Source organism: Molothrus ater, chromosome 6 (assembly GCF_012460135.2).
Source record: "Molothrus ater isolate BHLD 08-10-18 breed brown headed cowbird chromosome 6, BPBGC_Mater_1.1, whole genome shotgun sequence".
Lineage (NCBI taxonomy): Eukaryota > Metazoa > Chordata > Aves > Passeriformes > Icteridae > Molothrus > Molothrus ater.
Genome location: NC_050483.2, coordinates 22,760,143 through 22,787,040, shown reverse-complemented (window position 1 = coordinate 22,787,040; position 26,898 = coordinate 22,760,143). Strand labels below are relative to the sequence as shown.

The 26,898-nt window shown below is 43.6% G+C and overlaps 1 protein-coding gene across 2 annotated transcripts; it reads left to right on the top strand.

Moving 5' to 3' along the window:
• Positions 1-2,259: 2,259 nt before the first annotated feature.
• SYT13 (synaptotagmin 13) lies at positions 2,260-22,986 on the top strand. 2 transcript variants are annotated; one of them, XM_036383955.2, is made up of 6 exons: positions 2,260-2,782; positions 7,795-8,017; positions 9,930-10,064; positions 11,616-11,929; positions 16,199-16,328; positions 17,056-22,986. In XM_036383955.2, the coding sequence occupies exons 1-6, from the start codon at positions 2,600-2,602 to the stop codon at positions 17,358-17,360; spliced, it is 1,290 nt and encodes a 429-aa protein (XP_036239848.1). In that variant the 5' UTR covers positions 2,260-2,599; the 3' UTR covers positions 17,361-22,986. The 2 variants fall into 2 exon arrangements, with proteins under 2 accessions (XP_036239848.1, XP_036239847.1); XM_036383954.1 differs by having other exon boundaries at positions 9,924-10,064.
• The last annotated feature ends 3,912 nt before the right edge of the window (positions 22,987-26,898 follow it).

Sequence of the window (26,898 nt, the reverse complement as noted above, 5' to 3'; positions counted from 1 at the left end):
AATATTCAATGTCTGGGGAGAGTTTCTTTGTTTTCCTAGAAATAGCAGCAAAAGGCTGTTGGCTGTCTGTTACTATTAAAAATGATATTTGACAATGATTCTGTACCTATTACATTTCACATCAAATATAATTTATGGGAAGGAAAACTTAATCTGCCTATATAAGCAGGTAGAAAATATCTCAGAGATTTTGCTATTAAATTATTGTCTTGCAGAGATACTTTGGTGTGACCTTATTTCTACAGCATGTTATAAGCAGTCTTTGCATAATTCTCAGAACAGCTTGTGGGAAACACATCAAGATGACATTTCATGAATGGACTGAATGCCTTCTCCACTCCAAATCTCTCTCACTGTATTCTACTCTTAACAGAACCTTCTTCCTTTCCATATGGCTTCCAAATCTCTGGGGTCTCTGACCTAGCTGTGTTGGATTTCATTGGCACTTCTAGGAAGAACCTATCCTGTGGAGGAAATCAAAGGCATCTAAAGAGTGTGTCCATCTTTTTTGTCATCTTTCAGACTCTTCTCACTTCTGCTTCTCTTGAGTGGTGGTAGAAGTCCATAACAACTTGGTTCAATCTCTAAACTCTAGATGAGACCTCATGGCACTATCATTACAATGTTACCTGTTCATCTGTGGGCTGAATGAAATAGCTGTTAGATAAGTCAGCAAATTGTTGGAAAAGTCTACTTGTGGCAGAGAAAATTCACATCAGAAGAGGTAAGCACAAGGGTGCTACTCAAGGCTTTGGAATCTCCTGAGATACAAAAAACAAGAAGCAAAGGGATTGTTTAGTCAGATTTCTCAACCTCCTCTGTGTGATGTTCTTCCCACTGCTGAGCAGAGGGAGAGGTGTGCCAGTGGTCCAGCCTGGTACACACAACTTTTGTTCTTGCAGATAGAAGACAAAGCTTGAGGTTTTCCTTCTGTGGGCTGAGCTGAGTGACCAGTTTCCACAGGCTCAGCAGTTTGTTAGGAAACTGCCTCTGCTTAAGGAGTCCATTGGGATTTGATTCTTGATGGGGGGTCAGAGGGCTTGGAAGCAAGGGGTAAGACATGTCTGAAAAGCCAGGTAGGGTGAGGAGAAGGGGAATGTGCACTGCATCCATTAGGATGCTGCAGTGCTACAGAGGAATCTAACAATTAAAGTGAGGGAAGATGTGCGAGGGAAGTTTTGTTCCAGGGAGGTGAACATGTCATCAAGGAACAAAGGCTGCGTGAGTTGTCATGAATAAGATGTGAAGCATCAAAGAAAAAAAAAAAGTCAAGAAAAATCTGTGCAAAACCTGAGCTACAGAAGGATCAAAACACCTGAATTTCTAAACAATTCTCTGTACATAGTTAATTTGTTTTCCTGATCCATGGGCATCAACTATATTCCAAAACAGAATGACAAACTCCCAGTAGAATCAGTAGAAGTGGGTATTTTTGGAATATTTTGCTGACTATTTTCACTCTGGCTGAGAGATATAGTGACCAGAATTATAATCACCTTCTGGCCACTAGATTCTCCTTGTGAAGTACCCAGAAAAGAGCAGTACATGTCATGAGAAACACATCAAATGATGGCATTTATTATCCTCTTCCCCAAGCTGGGCATTCTGAGAAATAAGGCAAAAATAAATGAATCAGAGAAAGATAATCACTCCATCACCTCAAGAGAAAACTGGGACGGACATCTAGCTCTTCAAGTCTATTCATGCAGGTTCTTCTGTGCTCAGCAGCCCACAGCCTGACACCAGTGTGGTAAGCACTATGACTAATATCTAGCATATGTTGTTTGCTTTCTCATTTTCTCCAGAGGAAGCAGCATATGCACTAGTGCATCTTGTTTGGTAGGATTTTCTGCTCTCTTTTTAAACAGAGGTGCTGCTCTGCATTTATCCTGCAGAAGCAGCTCCAAAAGGTTCAGACCCTGTGCTTTGAGGTGGTGAGGCATGGGACACTGCTTAATTCTTTCCTGTGTTTGTTCTGCAGCCTCTGAAGGATAAGAAAGTTTTGCCTGACTTATACAGAGGCTTTACTGTGACTACAGAGTTATCGTGCAGTGCTATCATAACACAGCTTCTCAGGCCAGCAGCTTTTGGCAGTCACTATCTTTGCCTTAAGACAAAAAAATGCAACCTCTTGAGCATATCAGCAAGCCAACCCCGAGAAATATTGCTAGAGAGATGATCAAACACTTGGATGCACTTTTTGTGAGTTAGCTAGCAAGGCCGGCCCCTTCTGCTGACGTCTTTCCTCTCTATCACACATCAGACTTTTCCCAGTGGAGCTGGAGAACAGGCTTCAATGAAAACTGCCTGTTTGCAGCTATATGGAGATTGCAGGCACCACAATTACTATTTCCTCTCCCTGACCTGGAGCAGCAACTCCATCAGCAGGATAGAAAGGTAGCCTTGTTGCCTAGCAAAGGTGGGATGATTTATCTGCGTGTCTAGATTGGTCCCTTTGCTGCAAAGAGAATTGCTTTCAGACTTCCAAGGAGAATGAAGCCAGGCTAGAATTCGGAGTGGATGTGGGAGAGCTGCTCTCCTAGGGAGTAGAAAGAGCCACAGGGTCTCTGTGCTTTCTGTTCCTGTGCAGCACAGGACAATGGTTTTGTCTGCTCCAGTTATAGCCCTGGGGGCTACCTTAGGGACTGCAACTAGCATCCTTGCCCTCTGCGGCCTCACCTGCTTCTGCAAATGCAAGCAACCTGGGAAAGGACTCTCAGAAAAGGACCAAGAGGATGAGACGGAAAATACTAAGCCCAGTGTGCTTCAGCCAGTCCAGCAAGTAAGAAACAGTCTCTAATTTACTCTGTGATTTTTCTTTAAAGGCAGAGGGTGGGAGTGCAACTTCCCTGTTAGGCTACTCAGCATGTGATTTATGCTGCCTGTTTATCTGCTTACTGTGTTTGGGATATAACAACATGCCAGTGGGAGGAGGAGTGAGGGAAAAACAGAGATGAGCTGGGTACCAGAGAATTACCGGAGCAGGAGACAGCTGCCACGGAGCCAGAGAGAAAGCTGCTAATGGCAGAAACAGGGAATGAGGACTGGAAATGCTGCTTAGTTAAGATAGATCAAAGAGAAATAATTTCCTAAGAAGAGAAGACTGGACTGTACCAAGTGGCACGCAGCATTGTGAAGAGGAAATGGATGGCTCCTGCTGAGATCTCGTATAGCAGCTATTTAATTCTATTCACAATATCTCATAGTTCCTGCAGGATAGTTCCCTGTCAACAGCTGGTTTCTCGTGAAAACCTTCCCTCCTCCTCCTTCTGCCCTTCTAATTGAGGGGATTAATTATGTGTGAAGTTAAAACAACGCATTGAAATCATAATAAAAAGCAAATGAGAATCTAGATTGTGATAACTGGACAGTCTCATCACATTGTGAATTTCTTTTTCACTTATCGTAAAAGCAATGTGGAGTATGGATAATGTCAGGCATCCTTGTGTGCTCTTTCATTTTTGTTAGAATCCAAACAGCCTGATTGACTCCTGAGCCCAGGGCAAGAGGGAGCTAGGGGAATTATAGAAAGCTTTTAATATACTTATTAATGGGAATCTCTTCTTCAAAGGGAAGCGTTTGATGATTTCCTCAGTTGAATGTGGTCTTAGGATAAGCTATAGCACTGGTCAGTCTCTGAAAGTATTACTTGTTGGCTGTTGCTCCTGATATTTGTTTGTGCCTGTGTCCTTTTCACTCTCACCTAGCCATTCAATGAAGTGTTGTGCCATAGTAGCCCATTCCAAAGGCCTGTGCTCCATTGTACAATAGTCTTTGTTTGCCTTTTAATTATTTGAGCTGACTGTTATTTTTGGATTCTTAAAGAGTGTAGCTGGAGTCCTAATTGAACTCCTCTGTAATGTTTGTAATTAAATATTCAGTGTTTCTCTGGCTTCCTCTCTTACCCTCTAAGCAGAAAAGAACCTTGGCATCCTCATGTTCTTGTTGCAGTTTATGCTGAGGAAAGACGACCAAATCTATAAACAGTATTGTAAGAACTGGTGCAGATACAGAGAACGGCATTAGCAGACCTTGTGGTTGCTGGAGGCGGGAGGAGAGGTGTGAGAGGATGGCTCCATTGACCATGGATTAACTTCTGCATGGAGTTTAGGACAAGAGATTACTGCTAATTCTGAGCTTCCCTCCATGAGCATAGTGAATAACTCCTAGTACCTGTTTGCATTTTCCTAGGATTAATTTCATCTGCTTTTCTGTTTGATAGCTTAGTCATGTCCCTTTCATGCTCCTTTCTTATCTTTTCTACCCCATACAGGGGATTTGCTAACACCTGTATATAAGAATGTATAATGATGCAGAAGTTTTTCCAAGTTTACTGTTAATGTGAATAAAAAATGTGTAACTTTGACAGCCACATCACTTTCCAAAGCAATTTTTCTAGCTGTTGTCTGCAGCAACACAACCCACAGACAACTTTACCATCAGGCTCTTTCTATGAGAGTTTGATGTAATCTCCAAGCCCAGAAATATCTCAAATCCTCCTTATAACTCCATCCGTGGACTGGGCTTTTTTTCTTTTACACAGCTTTTTTGGAAAACATCTTGGGAAAGTGTTAATCCATCCTGGATCTTGTCCACAGGGGTGCTATCCTGTTTGCAGGACTGAAGTAAGCACTGTGTCTCCATATTGTTCAGTTAAGCCTCCAGTACTCAGCAGCTATTCAGTTACAGTCCTCAAAATATGTCTACATTCATAAGTTTTGCCGTGACTTAATCCAGTATTTGACCAACAGGGGATAGAATTATTCAATCTGCCCTAAATGTATCATTATTACCTGAGTGATTGCATTCTTTCAGCATTGTAGACTTTTTAATTTGAAGTATTATTTCCAATGTTACTGGCTTTATGTTTTTTTTTTAAAGAATCTGGACATATTATAGCAGCCGAGTGAACATTCTGTCACAGAAAGTGCAAAATGTTCTTAGTTTGCATATTCCATATGTTTAGCAATTCTTTCCAATTAAAATAATTTTCTTGCCAGGAACATGAATTCTCCTATGCTGTCACTGAATCAGAATCAGTCTCTGTACCTCCAAGAAATGAATCTCAATTTGAGTTCTGAGCTTGTGAAATTTTATTATCTCTATGTTTATAAATTGTTCTGTGGGGACTTTTTTTTCTGACTACATTAGTACACAGTATGTCCTAGTCAGTGTTGGACACATTTAATTATTGAAACCTGTCAGGACCACTGATTCTGATAAACACAGATGACAAAAGAAAGATGTAGCAAGTCTGCATTTTATTCAGTTGGCATGTCTCCCATGACAGTGATGCTTGTATTTGCTATAGACAGAAGCTCCCCATGGGCATGCCCTGCATACATGAGAAGTTCAAACACAAACATACATCTGCAAAACAATGAGAAACTGCTGAAAATTTGCAAAGTCTCAGTAAAGCCTGCAGAATGAAGATTCCTAAACACATCCAACAATGGCAACAGTCTGGTGCTTTGAGTGACACTGGGCAGGGACACAGAAGGATCATTTGCAGCATCCTTGCTCCTTTTGGTTTACTTGCTTTCATGCATTTTTGCAGAACTCTCTGAACTCCTCTGCTGTGTCTTTATTTAAGACACAACTGCTGAGTTGCAAAGGAAACTTCCATAGGACACTGCTATGTAACTGGATTAGCACACAGCACTTGGGAAAAGAGCTGGCAGCAACATAATAAACAGAGGCAGATGCAGTAGGAAGAGGGGGTGGGCTAGTCCCACTGTGCTTGCATATGTCTCTGTCTGTAATTCTGCAGAGCAGACAGACAAGAGGAATATTTAGACCCAACAGAGTTCTTAGATGCTGTGTGCTGACAGATTTACCTGGCAAGGTATTTAGCAAGAGGAAGACTGTACTAACAATATCTCAAATTTGTGTTTTTCATCCCAAAGGATCTGGAGGTGTTTTGTGTGCTGGCAGCACAGAGCAAGACAGGCAGGAGGCTCCAGTGTGTGGCCAGTGAGTGGTAGGACAGCAGCTCCAGGAGAGGCTGACCACTACTGTGTGTCTGCTGGCTGTAATGCCTCTGCACAACAAAAACAACCTGCCTTTTCTAGCTGCTGTCAGTGATTCCCCATGTATTCTGCTTGGTTGGTTTGCTTTAATTTTAGAAGAATGGAAAACTGCATTTAAAGTTTGGATGAGTAACTTCACATTTCCTAGGTATTTTAGGACTGATGAGGCTCACATCTCTATAAGAGGGTTCTCACTTACAGCCCCACACTGTGTAATTTACATAATAGCTAAACTCAACTGAATGCTAGGTGAAGATGGCACACAATGACGTCTTTCTTTCTCAGCCCACTTCTCTTTCAAAGCCCTTAAAATTAGACAAGACAAGATCCTATGTTGCACAGTAGACTTCCTAAACACTGGTGTACTGGCTGCCTTGAGAAGATGGAGTCACTGTCCTAATTAGTTCCCTACCACTGCCAAGCGTATGCAACCAGGATCTCCACAAGCAGAATATGACTAGGCTAACATGCAAGACAGCCCTCTTTCTTCAGCTCTGTTTCTTGAGAGGGAGGTGTGCTTCCTCTGGACATACAAGCTGGGACAAGGAAATCCCAACACAGACAAGAGATTCAGGGCACCATCTACATTCATTATTAATAGAAAACAATAAGACTAATTAAAAACTTTAATTACAGTTATGATCCTTTTCTGTCTTGCCCTCAATCTTGACCAAAAATAGGTTAGCAGGCAGTAGGTTGGAGATAATCCCACTGCACAGTAATCGACCAAAAATGGCTATTTTACTTGTGGTTTTTGTCTTCCATGTTTTGGAAACATTAATAAAATCTCTTGCAAGGGTTGGGGTCATTTGCTAGTCAGCTTTTGTTCTTCCCCATTGATGAATCCAAATATAAATGAATCATGAATGATTTCAATTGTAAGAAGACGGGATAATTTCTTGGGACATAAGCAGAAGAGAACTGTTCTATTCCACTAAAATATTTTTTTTTCTGTTTTGGGAGAACAGTAGTGCCTTTTCTGCCAGCCTTTGCTTGGACTACCCAAGCATCTTGCAGGTTCTTCTGCTCATCCCATGTTCATGATTCAGCAGGGAATTGAAGTGTTAAGAACAAAATCAGACATAAATCCAAATTTCAGTCCTGGTATAATAAAGGGGAAATGTGTGTCGGATGGTCAGATGGAGCTCTGGTCCACAGAACCAAGAGGCTGAGATGACGACTGAATCGACTTCTCTTGGTTTGCCAGTCCAGGGCTCATTTGTTCAACCAGCTCTCCTTAGTCTTATTGCATCATGCTCATACTTGCTCCACGTTTGATTTACATCTTTGCACTCTTAATGCTTACTATATACTCATATAAAATATTCTAGATTCTGGGAGATGTCTGTAGCCTCTTGCTCTTGGATTTGACTTCAAACATCAAAGTAAAAATTGCCATATCTTAATCAAAGCAAAATTAACTTTGTGTTTAATTTCTTTACTAAAATGAAAGTATTAACTTATGAAAATATTAACTGGTACCAGAACAGAGGAAAAATCAAATTATAAGAACATATCTTTTTCTTATAGTAATCAAATATCTGTAGAGGAATAAATCTGAAAAGAAACAACCAAGTACAAGGTTTCTGTGTTGACAAGAAAGTCTCCAGATATACAGGCAGTGGTTTCTACAAGCCAAGAAAAAATTGATGGTAGGAACGACCAGGTGCCCTGCTTTTTTCCTGTCTCAGTTCATCTAACGTTAAGAGAATTGGAGGAGTTAATGTAATTTGTGCAAAGTAATAAACAAAGTTTTAATTTTCAGTTCAACATTAAGAAAACTGCAGAGCCAGTCCAGCCTCGAGCACTTCTGAAGTTTCCCAACATTTATGGCCCCAAACCAGAAGTAACTTCACCTGAAATTGTTAACTACACGCAGTACTCTCTGAAGACAACAGAAGAACCAGCTCCTGGGAAACATACTGCTTTGGATGAGAATAGGATGAAGATACAAGTCAATGAAGAGCTGTTTGTTCTCCCTCAAAACGGTAGGAGCTTTTGGTCTTCAAACTAACAATTGCTTTAGTGGGCGTGGATCTGTAATACTTCTAAGCATAATGTGATTGTTGTCAGATAAATAAATGTGGAATTTATCGGATGCTTTTCACTTTCTTATCATGAGCATTCTGAGTTTTGCTTTCAACCCATTTGTTTAGTAGAAGGTAGTAATGGAGCTCATAAGGATATTCTGATAACAAAGCTGTAGCTGTAACTTTTTGCAATTTTTTTTTATACCTAAACATTTTTTGTTTTAAAAAATCTGTCTCCCTGGTAGCAGACATTTTGTAGAAAAGCCTATTTAGTGTAGTTGTGCCGAGAGCAGTAGCCAGAGTTTGTGTGAAATATCTGGCCAAAATTCGGCAGAGTATCTCCTCCAGGTCAAATCCTAGCTGTCCAACAACTGTCCTTGTCAGGGACAGTGGAGCTCAAAGCTTCTAATTTTCTCTCCTCCTTTATTGCCATGGGTTGGTAAGATGTTCTTGCCTTATTGCAATGTGCAGTGAAACTGAAGGCTGACACCTCAAAGGTTTTTGCCAAACACAATTCCTGTTTCCCAGCCAGCCCAAAGGATAACACTCCCAATCCTGAAACATAAGATTTCTAGGGCCTGAGAGAAAATGCAATCTTAATTATATGCATCTGGCAACATGTTCAGATTTCTTCCATACTGATTTTTAACTTCACAGCCATATTTTAACAGGATAATTTACTCTTATGGTTACCACTTTAATAAAATCTTCCTGCAGATTTGCCAGAGAGACAATGCCATCTGCCCTTATTTTTACTGAGTATTCTTTTTAGTTATTTTTAATTTTTTGAGATTATGTTTTTGCCCTTCTGGAAGGACAACTCCTACCCTTAACCCTCCAACCTGAGGCTTGTGAGTACAGAAAGGAAAGTACCATGGGAAGCAGATGCATTGGAGGAAGAGACTGTCTGAGCCACATCCTTAGGTGTCAGGGAAAAGATTATAAGGGTGGAAAGGATGAAAGATGATGGCTGCATTTAGGCTAAAGCCTTATATAAGTGTTGGTGTAAGAGCCTCTCTGCACTGCTAATGGCACAAGCAAGTTTCCTTCCTGCTCTGCCTGATTATATAGCTCAAGTGTTGCTAAAATTAAACAAGAAATGTTGCATTCTCCTTTTGATGCCACAGTGAACTGGTCTGAACTGTGGCTGAGATTTTTAGGAGGAAGTGTGCTGGTCTCACTATTGTTTTCTGTGTGAGTTGGAACTGACCTTGCAGATAACAGCTTTGGATGACAAAAATATCTGGCTTTTCTTTTAGTCTTACAACTTGCTTTATTTCAGTATGAAATACATACTCAGCTCTAAAATCATGCATGGAGAAACTGCCTTATGGATTCCAAAGTTCATTGCCTTTAACCTGGTCAGGTGCAATGGAAATCGATGTCTTTTGCATGACAAAGACTTCATTGTTAAAATTAAAAGAAAAACAAAACAAAATGTTTAGAGAGGTCTGACCTAATGCAGAGTTGCACAGCAGTTCAAGAGCAGACTCATAGTCTCATTGCAGAGAATGTAAGATTTAATTTAATAATGCCAGTTAACAGAATATAAAACAATATAACAAGTAATGAGTGTCGTTCAGACACCTTGGCCTAGTCATAAGGTAAAAGAGCAAGTGTGTGAACCATCATAGAGGATAAGGTGGTGGAGAGCAGAAGTCTTGTCCAAATGCTGTAGAAAGAGCTGAAAGTGCAAGAAAACAGAACAAAAAGGGTTCATGATGATGGATTGAGAAGGAAAATAAATTATAGTCCTGCATACAAAGTGCAGAAAGAGTGTGACATTTTGAAAAGTCAAGTCAAGAGAAAGTGGATTTGCTGTCTTGGGAAGGGGAAGAGCTGCTTGCTAAAGGGTTTATTTCAGTTCCAGGTGTGGTGAAGGATGTGTGTGTCACGGAGCCCCTGAGGCCCGAGCGGGCAGGTGGCGGGCAGCAGGCCCCTGAGCTGCACTACTCCCTGCTCTACGAGCCGCAGCGCGCACAGCTGCGCGTGGCCCTCCTCCAAGGTAAGGGCCATGGCTCCGGCCTGAACGGGGCAACACACACGGTGACTACACTTAGAGACACTTAGAGACACTTCCCCTCCTGTCTGAAGCCAACAGGTGCCTCAGGACCACTGGAGTTTTCACTAGTGCTGGGCTTGCAGAACAGGAATAGCTGTCAATGTCACTGCTTGAAGAGAGGGCGTAGCTTGGGAACAGTTGTTTGCACAGCTTTGTCAGGAGCCAGGATGGGCTCCTCCAGTCCAAGACATGGTACAAAGCAACCTCTTCTTTTTATTTTTTCCTCTCCTCTGGGGGCAAGAGGAATGGGGTTACTATCTCCTTCCTCTCCATACCTTTCATTCTTCAACCTGATCCACTCCCTACTGCCCTTTCCTCAAGTCAAGTCAAAGCCTGAGCTGGAGATACCAGACTTATTTTAAATCCCTCTGGCAGCGGCCTGGTCAGGCAGCCAGGCTCTGTGCCTCTCTCTGACAACTGCAACAGCGTCTCCACTCGGGGCTGGAGCATCATCAGTTCCTCTGGGAGAGTAAAATAAGCTGACTGAATAATTCATGCACAGTGTAGATCTCTGTGGAAACCTAATCAAATCACACCCTCTAAGGCGAGAATTGAAAGGGTGCTGAATGGCAGCCACTGCTGCAGGCCTCCTGCCACCAGCAAGCCCACAGCTGCCCTTCAGGATGGACACCCACCACCCACGCTGGCTGGCTGCCACCCTGGCTGCCCCCTGTGCACAGGACGTGCTTGCCAGTGCTGCTCCCCTGAGAAGCCAGGAGAGCCCTGTGACCCACAGGTCCTGGCAGCTCAGGAGCAGCTGTCTTTGGACTGTCTGCAGCAAGGACAACAGTTTTTGCCTCAAAGCTGTGATATTCAATGACCCCATGGAGGAGGGTGTGTTCCTCTTGCTGCTGGAGAAGGCTGTGCAGCTCTGTTGCTGCAACTGAAGAGGAGTGAGAAATGCCATTCTACTCTAGACTTTTCAAAATAAAGGGGATATAAAATTAGGGATGAATGTCTCTTGATGCAGGTCTTTTGGGCTGTGGGGTGGCTTCTGATGGATTCATTTACTAGAGGGTGGACCAGCAGAATGCAATAACCCTTTGACATTGGCCTGGAGGGATGGATGTGTGCCAAGGGAAGCTCTATCCCATCTCTGATATCTGTGACCGACCGTCCTGCTTTTAAAGTCATTGTAAGAAATTTTTTTGTGTGCCAAGGTAAAAGTAAATGAGAACTGCCAACCCGTTTCATGCTGCCTTGTTTCAGTGCTGTTCTGCATCTTTCAATAGAACGTGTTTCCTTGAACTCAGCTGTTGCTCTCCCAAACACTGGCAGCATCCTTCTGTACTGGCACTAGGACAGGGACATTGTGCAGCCTGAGGAAAACACCACAGCTTGGACTCACAGTTTAATCTGCCCCCATGCAGGCAGGAACAGGGGTCAATGTCTATGCAGCTGTTTTATTTTATGGCTGTCACGAAACAAGCAATTTAACCACAGATATTTCAGGGCTGTCTTTTGTGAGAGGTCCTTACTATCCATCTTTTCCAGCTATGCATGACGGAATGAGCGGGGACCAAGACACTGGCTGCCATTGCTACATACTGGGCACCCTGGAGAGCAAGTCTGGCATTGCTGAGGCCCAGACAGAGCTGAAGAAGAAGGTACTTCACACCCTTTGGGAGGAGGTGCTGCAATTCTCATTAACAGAGGAGGAGATGCCAGGAGGAACACTGACTCTCACCCTGAGGAACTGTGACAAGTTCTCCAGGCACAGCATTGTGGGGGAACTGAAACTGAACCTTGCTGAAATGGAGGAATCCTTTGGGAAGGCCCAGTGGGAAAGGCTAAAGAGCCCAGAGAAGGTATGGACTCCATCTGTCGGTAGTTCAGAAACCCTAATGATTAAGAGTTTGGACAAGAGAAACCCTTTTCCTAGAGACCTGCATGCGGGTGGGTGGCTTTATTTGTTTGGAGCAGGTTTAGAGGGGTGATGTGTGACTGCAGAGATCACTCAGCACAGCTCTGTGCTGGTCTGTAGCTCGTCATATCAGAAGCCCTTCTGTCTAATGCTCCCAGCTGTTAATGTGTCACAACTCCCTCAACTCCTCCCCAAGTACATGACAATCTGACATTGGCATTTGTAATGCTATGTCTAGAAAAAGGTGTGTGAGCTTCTGAGAATTATTGATACAGGACCAGAGTGGCAAGAGCTGAAGTATCAGAGTGCCTTCAGAGCCCAATGGAGGGACTCTGCAAAGCTGGGTGTGGTAGGGCACTCGGTGGCACCCCAGGGAGCCTTAATCTAGGAGTGAAATTCATTGTTGGGACTGGAATGCTGGATTGAAGGACACTTACCGGAATCAATCCAGTGCTATTTGTTCTGGGAGATATCAAAATATCATTCACAGTATTCTGTCAGTTTCCTTAAACATCAAAACCTTCCTTTCCCTTATCCACATTTTGCCAGTTGCACAGACAGGAAAAAATGGAGGGAAGAATTCCAACAGTTCTTGAAGTGGGTACAGGGGATGCTTCATGTGCACATTAAAATTTCTTGCACATTTCCTCGGGAGCCTTTTCCCTGCCATGAGCTAGGTTGCTCTTCTAGCAGCAGCAATTCACTTGACATGGCAGCAGGATGCTGCTACTGCTGCTGCTCACTCATCACAACAAGTGGTACCTCTTGCAGTCTGCTGTGGTATGGCTGAGCAATGCAAAACAACACCAGCACCACCACTAAGCACAATGAAACAAATTATTGCCTGTCACCATCACGGGTGAGTGCTCTCCACTGTGAGCTGGCCACAGAGTACACTGTTAGCATTTCTGATTTCCAATAGGGCTGATTTATCTGATAACCACTTGAATATTAACAGGACCATCCACTCTAAAAAAACATCTGTCAGGGACAGAGGCAGCAGAAACAAACGGGTGGTCTGAATGAGTTTAATAAACTTCAAGCACAAGACTCAGTATTTGTCTAATAGCTGTAACCCTCCCCCTCTCCCGCCATACTGAAGTATTTGCTTTTTTAGCAATACACAAGGAACAGCCTGTTCACAGCAATAAGTTGTTACTCCAGTGCACCTGATGGAGTCCTGGTATACAGGGAATTCTGCCTTGGTCCAGCTTCACAACCACACACAGAAACAGTGCAGCATTCATTTCTTCTCCAGGCTGACAGCACAAGGTTAACACCAGCAGTACTGCTGAACAGTGCCCCAGTTTGAGCTGAGAATGTGCAGTGAAAGCTGAATTTGCGTCATCTGGGACCTGAGAGAGCCAACCATTGCACAGATAGCTTATGTATACAGATCCTGAATCATTCATTGAGAACCAGAGAGGGAGGGAGGAAGAGCTGATCAAAAAAGAGGAGCTATTTTTGACAGCATTCATCCAGGAACAAAGTTACTGAGCTTTGTCAAAAGTGTGACATTTCCTTGAAATGCCAGGAAGGGCAGAAATTATGTTCTTACCTTCCCAGTAATTCTCCCACAGACAAGGGAAGGAGCCCAGAGTGGAGCTTACAGCTAACCAGGTAATGCAATTAGCATTCAGGAATTCATTGAGTCCTGTGAGCAATGCAAAGAGTAGATACTGTAGACTGATATCCTTATCTTGTCTTCCTTCCCTCCCACTGCTTTGCTAATGACAGTAATGATAGTGGCTTGATGATAGTGTGTCCTTGCATAGCAACTTCCCTTTTGTGATTTCGTGGTGCCCTGCACGTAAATCATTGATGACCCCTTGTTGCTTTTTATTCATTTTGTATAGAAAGAAAGACTGAAGCTCTGATGGTTGTATGAATTTGTAGGATTTCAGCACAAAATGTAGGTTATGGATTTAATAGGAAAAAAGAAACAAAGAACACAAAGCTGAGAAGGGGAAGGGAAAGTACCTCTGGTTTGGTCTGTCCAAGCAAAACTCCAGCAGAGACCAACCATTCCAGGTTTTGTTTTCATGTGGATACAGGCTGGCCAAAAACTTGATCAGCACACTAGGAGCTAGAAAGTCATAGGTGCAAGATGTGATCCGAGTACAATGCGTGTGTTTGTGTGTGTGCGCATGTCTACAGAGCCCCACCCCCTCCCAATCTCCACTGCATCTATCTGTGCCTGCAGCTACAGGAACCAAATTCTAGCCAAGAGCTACAGAATGGAACCTGCTGAGATGTAGTGGGGGTAAATAAAAAAAAGCAGCTTATGACAAGCCTAAACGCTGGGTTTGCATTGAGGTGGTGTTTGGGTTTGTCACTGAGTGTACAATTCTTTTGTAGTGGGCATACAGGCATTTGAAACTGCTTTTTTTAATGTGTGGGCTTTTCTAAGTTCCACTTCAGTTTAAGACAGGATTCATATAAGTGAAATGCATACAAGCCCTTCATTGCTACCTGAGTGCATGAAAAACATATTTACTTGAGCTGACTTGGAATTGAATTTCAGGCTTCCTTGCTAATGCCCTTCCACCTGACTTGTGCAGGACAAATTAGTCATTTGAACCAGACAGTGATGACAGCCATGTTTTCTGGAGAGTCAATCAACTCATGGAGAGCATACAGGGTCCTGTCCTTGCCTGTATCGAGAAACTGGTTGAAAACTTAATTTGAAATATTTATGGCTCACTTAGTAGCGACACTGCAGAGCACAGAAATAGCCTGGAGAGAAGGGCTGTCTATCCTCGAGGATGTAGAACACACTAAGGAGCCCAGAATGAGTCTGTTGAATTGGCATTGGCTTTCTGGGTCTCTTCTGGGTCATTAACCTCACACTAAACCAGATTTCTGTCACAAGCTCCCACTCACTGAGAGAATAACTACTCCCTTTTTGTTCCTTGCCATGGGCTGTCAGCTCTGCACACAATGGTGTGGGATTTTTCTCCTTCCCTGCTGGCTCCTGAGAAGGAAATGGCATTACTTTCTTATAGGAGAGCAGCAGTGGTGTGACTGTGTCCCTAGGCTTTCTCCCCAAGGGCTGCTTATCCAGGGCAAATGGAAGTAAGGAGAAAGGGAAAGGGAAAGGGAAAGGGAAAGGGAAAGGGAAAGGGAAAGGGAAAGGGAAAGGGAAAGGGAAAGGGAAAGAGAGTCTACCACAGGGGAAGCAGGGAGAGCTGCTCACAGTCCTGATAGAAGGCAGGTGGGAAGGAAGAGTGTGGGAATTCATAAAATCAGAGGGTTTTGGGAAAGCTGCAAAAGGCAGGCCTCAGAGACAGTAGAACTGTGATTAGAGCTAAGCAGTAGCCATGAGATAGGTCAGCAGAAAAATTATGTAAAACATAGAAAAGTAAGGACAAATAGAACAATGGGCTTTGTATTAATGCTTGTCTAGAATAACTCCCTAAGCTACAGAAAAGTTTATCTAGCAAGATATTAGGAAGTTTTAAGCTTAATAATGGAGCTCTGTGCATTGTGTTTTAAGGCTTACAAGCCAGTATTGTATTTGAAATAAGCAAGCATTGTTTTAACTGAAGGTACGTGTGCTTATAGTGGTTGGGTAGAAATACTGTCAAAGTGCTTTTGCTTTGTGTGATTGGTCAAAAAACTTTTAAAGTAAGTTGTAGCATTAAGTTCTTGGTCTGCTGCCTGGGATGTGAGCTGATGGGATCTTTCCATTGTTATAACCATGTAATGAGACTGATGCTGAAAAATAAAACAGCTCAAGGCACGTTCCTAGCAGTTCTGTCCTGTTCATGATTTGTACTGTGCCCAGCTTGTGGAGGATTTCAGCTGGGCTAGGTTTTTTCTCATACCAAATAGGGTGTCAGGGAAGGTGTAGCCCAGCTCCAGGTCAGACATAAATACAGGGCAGTTAGGTGGTCTCTCAAAATAGTCAAAATTCCTGACTATTTGCACTGTATACAAGCCCCAGATCTTCTTCTGATTAAATATTGCACTAAAAGTTGATGTCAGGAAGCAGTTACTTTCCGGTGCCATAAGGATTCAGTAACTCACATTAGGGGAGCCTTATGAGCCTCAGGCATCTTTGCCAGGTTTATTCTTATCCAGGGTGACTGGAAAGACCTCCTGTACAGAGAGAAAACTTGGTTGGTCCATGACCTTCCACCCATCAGTTGCTTTCCTAATGTTCTGGCCAAGATTATATAAAAATTAAACCTTTCTGTATCTCCATTTCCAGGAGCCATCCACGGGCCATGGGGAAGTTCTGCTCTCTATTAGCTACTTGCCAGCAGCTAATCGCCTGCTGGTGGTGATTATTAAGGCTAAAAACCTCCATTCCAAGCAGCTGAAAGATCTCCTCGGAAGTGGTGAGTGTTATAGCAAGGAAACAGATACTGTTGGTTCTGCTATTATGTAAATCTAGAAAGAAAGTGGGAAGGGTGAAGTCTGGCAGGAAAAAAAAAAAAGTCTGGCTTAGAAAGCCAAAGAGATCTGAATAATTTCTAAAAAGTGAAAACCAAATGCCCCCTGGCCAATATTTCAACTGTGCTGTCTCAGTTTGATGTCACCACTATAAATTCTCTTGCATTTTTTTGATTTTTGGGTGCAGATTCAGGCATCACAATATAAAAAAAATGTTAATATATTACAGAGTGTCCAAAGGAGGGCCATAAGGATGGTGAAGGGCCTGGAGTGGAAGCCTTATGAAGAGTGGCTGAGATCACTTGCTCTGTTCAGTCTGGAGAAGAGGGAGGGAAGCCCCTCTTCATGGTCTTCAACATCCTCACAAGGGGAAGTGAAAGGGCAGGCACTGATCTCGTCTTTCATGAACAGGGACAGGACCTGAGGACACAGCATGAAGTCTCCCTAAGTCAAGGGAGACTTAGGTTGGTCACAGCACCATCCTGATTGAGTTCAAAAAGCATTTGGACAACACTTTTGGGCACATGGCATAATTTTTGGAGTGTTCTGTGGAGAGCCAGGAGTTGAACTCCATGATCCTGATGGGTCCCTGCAAACTCAGCCTCTTCTAGTCTAGTTAGTCTATTTGTTGCATGCCCATTAACATGATGTCTCTCTCCCCTCCTTATACAGACGTTTCTGTCAAGGTGACACTGAGGCATCAGTCACTGAAGTTGAAGAAGAAGCAGACCAAACGTGCAAAACACAAGATCAACCCTGTGTGGAACGAGATGATCATGTTTGAGGTGCCTCATGAGCTCTTGCGTGCCTCCAGCGTGGAGCTGGAAATGCTGAGCCAGGATGGAGCTGGCCAGAGCCATGTGCTTGGCAAGTGCAGTCTGGGCTTACACGTCACAGGCACAGAGAGAAGCCACTGGGAAGAAATGCTGAGGAACCCCAGGAAACAGATAGCCATGTGGCACCAGCTCCACATGTAGACTCATCATGATTACTGACAACAAGATTCCCACCAGGCCTCAGAGCCTGGGGGAATAAGCTGGATTTCATCTTCCACCTTCACCTCCATGAAATTGCTCAGCACAGCACTCTTACTACATCACCCTTCTCTGATCTTCCTGACCATTCTAGCCCAGGAAACTGTCTGGAAAATGTATGTAAAGGGCAGTCTCTCACCTAATCAAGTGGTTGTCTCAAACAACGGGTTGGCTGCCTGGATGATTTGAATTCATTTTATTTACCTGACCACTGTCTCTTCTGAGACGTCGCTGTTTCTGTAGAGGAGCAGAGGGAAGGAAAGAAGAGCAAGTTATCATGGAAATGTAAGCCCTTCATTGGCATCTAGTGCTGTCACCCAAGTCCCTTGATGAGTGTTGGCTCCATAATCACACACAACTGTTTTATTAATCACTGCTTTTCATAATGCTCCACAAGACTGAGAAATGAAGATCAGAGAACTGACTGTCATGGCAGGCACAAAGAATGAGTATGAAAAAGACAGTGAAGCCAAAGTGCAGTAAATGGATACCTAGAAAAATACACAGAATGAAGGGAGAGAACAGAAGAAGAAGAAAGGGGGAGACAGTTAACACCCTCATCCTGTGTAGCCTTTGAAGCAAACACTGCCGAGCAAGAAGTCAAATACCTTCCTTTACTTTTGTTTCCTGGAGAGTTTAATACCTTGTCTTTAAGATTCATGAAAACTGCTGAAAATATGAATGTTTCAGGATCCTTTATCAGAATACCTGCAGCATTTATCTTTCTATGATGTCATCCAGGAAGATCCAAAATATGGACAAAAAGTTACTGTTGATGTTACCTCCTAAAACTTGGACCAAATCTTTCTGTTTACTGCCACATTTTCTGTTTGGGTTTATCCCAAATTTCAAATATGCTATTTATATTCCAGGCAACATCTAAAATTAGGCAAAAGAAATGGGATCATTACATACCTTAGCAGCTGATAGATGGTTTTGGTTTGACAGTTAACTATTGCACTCAAATCCTCATACCAGCATTACTCAAGGACAACCCTTATTAACTGCCATGTATTTCATCACTTCCAGACAGAAGGAAATCACCAACCAGACAGACTCTCCAGGGCTTGTTTTTTGTGTGCACTTTCAAGATTTGATGTGGCTTAAATGTTACTTATGACTGTCCTTTTTTTTGTGTTTCTAGATGGATTGAAAGTCTGGCATTGGCAGTGATAATGTCATGACCCTATAAGCACACTGCTTGTCTTACTACTTTTTTTCAAGTAGTAGACACAACTTTAAGGGATTTCCATGGGGACAAGGCATCCAAAAATCTGGAAACAGAACCATATAATTCGTAGCCCTGAAAATCTCAGAGAGCTTCATATTTGCAGGGTCAGATTGCTCCTTGTTTAAATCAAAATATTAAGCTAACCTTTAAGTAGTAAAATATTAAGCTAACCTTTAAGTAGATACTACTTTAAGTAGTATCCATCCTATTCTGATGGTGCAGTCTAACAAGTCTAGCAGCTTGTCAAGGGAAGGCTACCATCCTGTTGGCAAAGAGAAAACAACAGAACCAGTGTCTGAAAACTGGCTGAAGACCAGGCACAGTGGGTTATGAACTGGGAAATGAAGTTCAGCTGGAAGTCAGTAATTAGTGGTGACTGGGGCTGGTCGAGAGACTGACAGAATTTACCACCTTCATAAATGACCTAGACAATGGTGCAGAGCATGGCCTTGGCAGGTTTGTACGTGATGCAAAACTTGGAGTAGTGATTGATACACAAGGCAGTTGTGCTGACATTCAGAGGGATGCTGAGAGAAATGCTGGAAAAATGCTGGGCTAACAGGAACCTCCTGAAATTCAACAAGGAGAAGTGGCACCTGAGGAAGAACAACCTTGCAGTGCGGGGGTGAAGGCTGACAATCTGTAAAGGAGCTTTCCAGAAAAGGACCTGGGTGTCCTGGTGGACACTGACTTGAACATGAGCCAGCATTGTGGTCTTGCAGCAGAGAAGGACAACAGCGCCTTGTGCTGGATTAAGCAATGCCAGCAGGTCAAAGGAGGGTGAGCACCACTGAGGGCTCTTCTGGAATGCTGTGTCTGTTGCTGGACTCCCCAGGGCAAGAAAGATACAGACATTCTGGGAAGAGTGCAGCAAATGGCCATGAAGATGTTTAAGAGACTGGAGCATATTCTATAAGAGAAGAGTCTGAGAGAGCTGGAACTGTTTAGATCAATGTGTACAGATACCTGACCTTGGAGACGACAAAAGAAGATGGAGAGAGATTCTTTTCACTGGTGTCCAGTGACAGCACAAGAGTCAAGGTGACAAGTTGCAATGTAGGTAATTCCATTTGAACACATGAAAAATAGCAAGAATAAACCCACTTTTTTACTGTGAGTATAATCAAATACTGGAATAAGAAGAGGTTGTTGGGGGTCCCCATGCTTGGAGACAGTGAAAATTTGATGAGATACAGCGTGAACAACCTGCTCTAGTTTATCCCACTTTGAGCAAGGGTGAGTTTGGACTATACGATCTCCAAAGGCCTTTTATATCCTCAGCAATGTCATGATTCTGTGAAGAAACTGACAAGGTTGATGCACACTGAAAACTGTTGTCTTTACACTACTATTTCTTTTGTGAGTGGTGTAGCCAGGAGTTACAGGATCATTTTGAAGAGAGCAATAAAATCTTCTTTGAGCAACCAAACAGACTGAAAAGCTAAGTATGCCCATGAATCTTGCACCCAATATTTTAATCTCTGATATTAATCTGTTGGCTAGAGGGCATGCAAATGAAAAGAAAATTGGTTTCTTGTTTTGCTTTTCTTGTATAGGGTTTTGTTTACTAACAAAAAGCTGTAGGATACTGTGAGTAAACTGGACACAGGGGTCTAGTTGATAGTGAATTCTTAATGCTTACTATGATCCTGATTTGCCTGTAGATGTACCTATAGGTATGGAGTAATCATTTCCATATAAGTGCAGAAATTATTGGAATGTTGGCCTAATTCACATATAGGTTCCAGGCAGCACTGTGATTTTTTGAGGGCTAATGGTAAGAAGGATAACTTCACATAATGATGCTATTTGGCTGGCAATGGAAAGCCTGAAGGGCCAAATATTTGCCTTGCTGCCAACTCCTCTAGTTCTGCATTCTGCTTGTTTCACTGAGCCTTTTATAACATCTTGATGACTGATTGTAAACAGCATTATCTGCCTGTGCCCTGGTGATTCTGGCACACCCTGTAATAGATATCAATCAGTCCTATGGCATTTAAAAGAATAGCTCCTCAGAATCTGACTAGCTGTGGTAAAACAATGTCCTCTTTTACAGCAGACAAATACTGTGTATACACACTACTTAACCACGAATCTGTCTTAGGAGCCAAGTGGTGCCATCAGTGTTAATGAACGGCATTGTTTCCTCCTTTGCTGCAGTGGGATTTAATGGGAAAGAGAGAAGGAATGAAAATGCATACATCTGCCCCGGATGGATCATTCTTATTGTCTGGCATTTTAGCCTGCAAAGAATGTTCCTAGCCATCAGCACAGCCCGAACAAAGGCTGCCAGGAGTCGCTGGGAAGAGGCGGCCGCTCGCCGGGGGCTGACAGCGGGCACGTAACGGGATGAGGAATGCTGTGTACGTGTGGTACCCGAGGGGCAGGGGTGCCCAGCCCGGCCTTTTGAACTCTCCTAACAGGGGCTGTGTGTCACCCATCGCATTCCAGCGTCTGCCCGGGCCCTGTCCTCATCCCTCCGAACAGCCTGAGCAGCAGTACCTGGCTGTCCCTGAGCCTCAGCACCCCAAGGGCCGAGGTGCTGAACTGTCCCAGCGGACAAATGGCTGGGAATGGTTGTGGTAGCTGACAAAGTCATGAAGATAAATCCGAAATATTTGGAAATGCCATTGTATCAAGCAGCTTCAGCAACTTGAGCTGTCAAAGTATCGCTGAAGTGCGATAAGGACAGAGCCAAACAGACCCTCTGTTTTCAGCTCCTGAAGCTGAAAATGCAGGAGCATCAGCAAGCACCACTGTGTATTAAATTAAAGGATGCTGCTTATAAATTGTGTCATAAGAGAAGAAGCAAAAAAAACCCAGTTATGGCAATTAATGTTCCTAAGACATATGTGTGACCAAAAGCAGCCACAAGAGTCCCCAGTGGCTAGTTAGTGGCTGGACTGATTGTTTTGCCTATTATAAGCATTAACATGACGAAGCTGGAAGCCAAGAGACTGTAGGGAATAGGGAAGGAGAGAAAAAAAAAAACCCAAACAAAAAACCATGGTGCGAGGCAGTCTACCTGGTCAGAATGAATGATCCTTCTCACTAAAGGTCAGAATTGCGAGTTTAAGGATAGGGGTTCACAGTCCCTCATCCAGTGACAAAGCACAGACAACCAGATTACTGTAAAAAAGCCTGAGAAATGCAGCTCCCAGTATATTACCCAGCTTTGCCTGGGAAAGGTGGCCTCCTGAGGTGGCCTCTGCTCAGAGGAGAGGGCTAAGAGGCCAGAGGAAATGACTTGTGACTACTTTGAGTTCCTTTGTTAAAATATAGATTGTAGCCATCTGTTGCTTTGCTTCAACCTGCCCTCAGAGCTAGATCTTCCTCCCCAAAAATGATCTAGTTTGATTTTAAGCAATTTGTCCTACAGTAGAAGGATTAATAAGCACAAATCATCAATAATAACTAAAATATCTGGGATGTTTTAGACTCATTACTACCCTCAGCACCCTTCCCCAGTTTTAAGGGGAGTGGTTACAGCTGATGCCCTGTAAGGGTAATATTTTTTCAGTGCAAGGTTTTCCCCTCAGTTGTTGTCCCAAATATCCTTGCATGCTAATAAGAAACATGTTTGCTTTGCAAGGAGGTAATACATCAGAAAGTAATGGAAAATTCCTTTCAGCAGGACTGGGAAAATTTTCAGGCTCAATTATTCTCCCAGGTAGAGATGGGCTTTCAGTACGTTGAACGGCTGTATCTTGTATTTTGCTAGCATCTGTCTTCAGTATTATCTGGCAGTAGCATTCAAAACCAATCTTTTTTTCCCCCCAAAATGAAGTAGGTTGTCATTTGGGCCCTAGAATTACAGCCCAAGGTTTGCCCAAATTTTCCTAATGTCTAAGACGAGTTGACTACAATGAGATTTAATAAGAACTGGAAGCTAAAGTGGCTTGGACCATGCTTCTTGAACTCTTATGAAGGTCAGTTTGAAGTCTGATCGAATTAAGGGACAGAGCTTTGACAACATTTTTATGTGTTTCAGAATTTAACTAGGTATTAAAATGTATTTGGTTAATTTGTTGAAAGATAAGCATGATGAGTAAATAGTAACACTCAACACATCATATTATTTCTTCTGTTTTCAGTATGCACAAGAAAAGTAGCAAAGTGAAATAGTGATTTGTAGCCTTCCAGCATGAGGGGGCTTTTCTGCTTACTTGGTCCTTTGGTGTCCCAGTGTGTTTATTGTACACGGCCAGATATTGTTTGTCAAGACTTTATATTGTTCTCACAATCTAATGCACAAAATCAGAGCATGATGCTCAGCCTTTGTGTCTAATATTACAGCACAACATGTAAAACACTGCAAGTAAATAATTCCAAGCTGTACCAGTGCTGTGTCTGCATTTTTTACTCTACAGTAAGTCCCCTCTGCTTGCAGCTCATGTCAGAGGCACAGAGTGCCAGCATGAGTCAACAGAAGATGCTCTGAAGGGTGTCATCAAAGGATGGGTGTACGAAGAGAAGAGGAGGAGTCAGCAATAGAGTCCTGTCCTGGGCAAGCACAAGAAATCTATTGGCCTTTTCAGCAAGGTGGCAGCTAAACAAAGCTCTAAAGGAGCTACAAGGAGATTAGAGAATGGGATCTGGGAACCAGTTTCTTCCCAGATACTGGCTCCATCTCTGAAACAAAACTAAGAAGTGAATTTAGAGGGTTTTTTTTAATTATTATTTTGGTTTTTGCCAGTCTCAGTACTTTCAAGTTGGTGTTGATGATACTCTGTAAACCATGCATTCATTAGGAGGAAAACATGCTTGGCTGACCTAATACCATCACCAGAATTAGCTGGTTCCTAACAAGACACACAGATCAAAACCTGCACATAAAAGTAAAAGAAAAGAGATTTTTGGAGCAGGAGCAGGAAGTATTTACCTCACTGACAGTTTGGGGGCACTCTCACCCATCACAGTCAGCGTTAAAGCACAAGGAGAGAAAACAAAGCCAGTCTGCAGAGCCCCAGGCTGTTGCTAGCTTTGCGAAGAGGGGTGCCTGTTATCTGCACAGCGAGGCAGATGGCACTGAAGAATTTTCTGTGGAGACGAAGGAAAAAGCTGTATTTTTACTGCACAGTGAGCTGAACACGGGTGGTGCATCTGCCAGGGACAATCCTTCCCACCTGGAGGATTTGCACAGGGTTACTCAGTAATTCCCAGCTCAGCATATTGAAAAGCAGCAATAACTGCCACAGAACCATTCTTCTCTTAACCCTGCTGTTCATTGTCACTTCAGATTTATTAGAAGCTTTTTTTCCCCCTACAGTATTTAAAAATTAAACTGGGATTGTCCTGTAATCCTGTGTCTGCCAAGAGAGAGTAGCACCTAATCCAGCAGCTATATCACAGTATTGCCAGTGCTAGCCCTGAAGGTCTGCAGCCAGCTCTTCCCTTCCCTGAAACCTTAGTGATCACTGAATGTGGAATGAACCCAGTGAGGACAGGGCTCCAAGATGCCCCTGAGAAAACAGGTCACACCTAAATTGAACACACTACCCAGTTCTCCAGACAGCTCTCCTGGACACCAACAAAGTGCAGTGGTGGCCCGGAGTGCAGCTCTGCCACTCCTGACACTCTGCTGCACATGGCTCCCCATCCCAGCCCTGCACCTCTGCGAGGCACTCCCCCCACTGTGTACCTCCAGAGGTACCACCAGTGTCCCCAGAAACAGGGTGCCTGGCAGCCATGCAGACAGCACACTTCTTCTTCTCCTTGATCAAAACAACTTCAAATAGAGGACTTCAGAGAATCAAAAAGTCTAGCTAGCACATATGCTGTGCTGTGGGAGCCTTTGATTATCCAGCAGATATTTTTAGAGCCCTTTGTAAATGAGCTGTGGCTCCATTTGTGTGGCGTATGGCGACAGCTCTGCCAGAAACAGCCTCTGGTCCCCTGTGCCACTGCAGAGCTGGACCTGGCACTGCCCAGATATCTGCCCTCTGATTTAAACATCTTGGGGGCCACCTGTTTAAACCCACCCATGTGCTCGGCTGCCTGCGCTTTTCCTTCTGCGTCAGGAAAGTAAGATAGGGAAGATGGACCCCGGGAAGTGCTGCAAACCTGCTCTTGGCATCATAGGCTCCACACCTTCTGCTTCTAGGAAGAAACATGTCCAGTTTTTTTGCTAAATGAAGTTTCTAGCACCAGCTGCTAACAACAGTCAACTCCATGGAGCATATCCAGGACACCTACAGAGCTGGGGAAGTGCGTGGCGGGCTTTAATGCTATGACAACCATCGCTGAGGAATTTTTCAATTTCCTTTTCACTCATATTGACATGAGAATCACTGGTCCTACAAGTGAAGGGCACCTTTAGGCCTAGATCAGATGAATTTTGTGCAAACTTCCATTCCTGATAAAAGCTCAGATAGTGCACTTTGCTTGAAGGGATCTTGCTTTTAAGTCGTTGGTTTTAAGTTACCAGCAAAGAGGCTGATCACTGCCAAGGGTGACTAACTAGAGTCCACAGCACAAAATTGCCTGTAGGAAATGAATTACAATGCAGCAATGCATTTCACAAGCAGTTCTGATTCTTTACACATGGTTGAGCTGCTGAAAGTGAAGTATTGTCCTGCCTTCATGCTGTCAATTGACTAGCAAAAGCAAAAGCCCCAGAGATGAGGTTTTCACTGCTGACTGACAGGTGCCCAGGAAACCCAACTGAAGCTAAGCCCCAACAACCATCAGGATTTTGCTGGGCTTGCTTACTGCTCAAAAATAAGCAATTTCCAATCACTACAGTGAAAGCTACCAGAAAATTACAAACTGTGTGTAATTACACTGTGTGTAATTTCACTGTGTGTAAATATGTGGTCTGCTCAATGAAGTGGACTCTGAGGAAGTCACTAAAACAACCTTTCCTATTAGACCTATTGGATGACTAATCTGGGGCTATTTTCGCTTCTTAGATGACAAACTGCCACTCACTTCCAGCCCCAGGGGCTACTCTCCATTAAAATTTGGAGGCATTCACTCTGAACCCAAAATTTCTGCACAGCCCTTCACTTGTGGGGATTGATGGGTCTACATGCACACTCTCCCTGGGCTAATTGGAAAGCCAGGATTCCTTCAGACAGGATTAAAGAGCCAGTCCTGTTGATACTTCCATCCCTACATACTGAAGCCCAGCAATACTATCAGTATCAACACTCACAGTATGCAGTGCCACACCCAGCATCTACACCCTCAGCTGCACAGCTTGCTCCTTGTTTTCTGCTTCCCTCCACTGACACATGGACACATTTACAGCTGAGCCAGCAACTGTTCGTGCTGGACTAAACCTTTGCAAGGTTGTCCCTGCTTGTACTGACATGCAAACCTGAACCATAGTCCCTGTGGTGCCTTTGCTGCGAGGTGTATCCACAGCAGCAGCCAGACTCAGCCCATGGAGGCAATGTTTTCAGCTGTTTGGACCGCAAACACAACCCACAGCCCAGGACTAATCCATGGACCCATGTGCTCATTTCAGATATTGGCTCTCTTGCCCACAATGGTTTAGCAGATATAAGATCTTACATATACAAAAATACTCTTAATACATTGAACTGTTTTAAAAGTTGCACTTTTAGTTAATCAACTGGGAGCCCAGTGTCAAAAAAATTCAAAGTCAGCCCTCTCTTTTAAGGATAGAAAAAGCCCAGCTTCCCCTGGATTTAGAGCATTTAGAGCCCAAGAAAAGTCTCTCCATCCTTCAAACCAAACCAGGCACATACATACAGCTTTGTCAATCCACATGACAAGCCCAGCCCACCACAGCAAAGCTAAAGGTAATGCCACTATACCTGACTAGAAAGGGTGTGCGAAGCTTCAAGGGCACCCACTCTGCATCCCTACCCAAAAATAGCATGTGCTGATGTAGCTGCCAGTGCTGACCCAGAGCAGCCCTGAGCTGCTGGGAGGCGCCAGCTCCTGATCTGCCTGCTGCAGCCCTGGCACAGCACTGGGATAACCCAGCCCATGGGGAAACAAGGCAGCTCCATCACAGGACATGCTGGACCTGCTCACCAGGTGAGGACTTCAAAGGGCCGCAGTGGCACTCAGCATGTCAGGAGCCAGTCACTCAGGAGGGAGAACTACCAGCAGCACCTCAGGGGGCTGCAACTGACCCTTCTGGATTAATCAGCACCGAATCTGCTCTTTATAGTCCTGGGCTGAGGGAAACAGGAGTGCATCAGCTTAGATGCCCTTCATCTGGCAAAATGACATTAACACCAAGAACAACTCAAAGAATTGGAAACCCAATTTGAT

Coding starts and splice junctions, on each gene's coding strand:
- SYT13 (XM_036383954.1), top strand. CDS start 2,600: ATGGTTTTGTCTGCTCCAGTTATAGCCCTGGGGGCTACCTTAGGGACT. Junction 2,783..7,794: donor TGCTTCAGCCAGTCCAGCAA/GTAAGAAACAGT, acceptor TTTAATTTTCAG/TTCAACATTAAGAAAACTGC. Junction 10,065..11,615: donor GCGCGTGGCCCTCCTCCAAG/GTAAGGGCCATG, acceptor CATCTTTTCCAG/CTATGCATGACGGAATGAGC.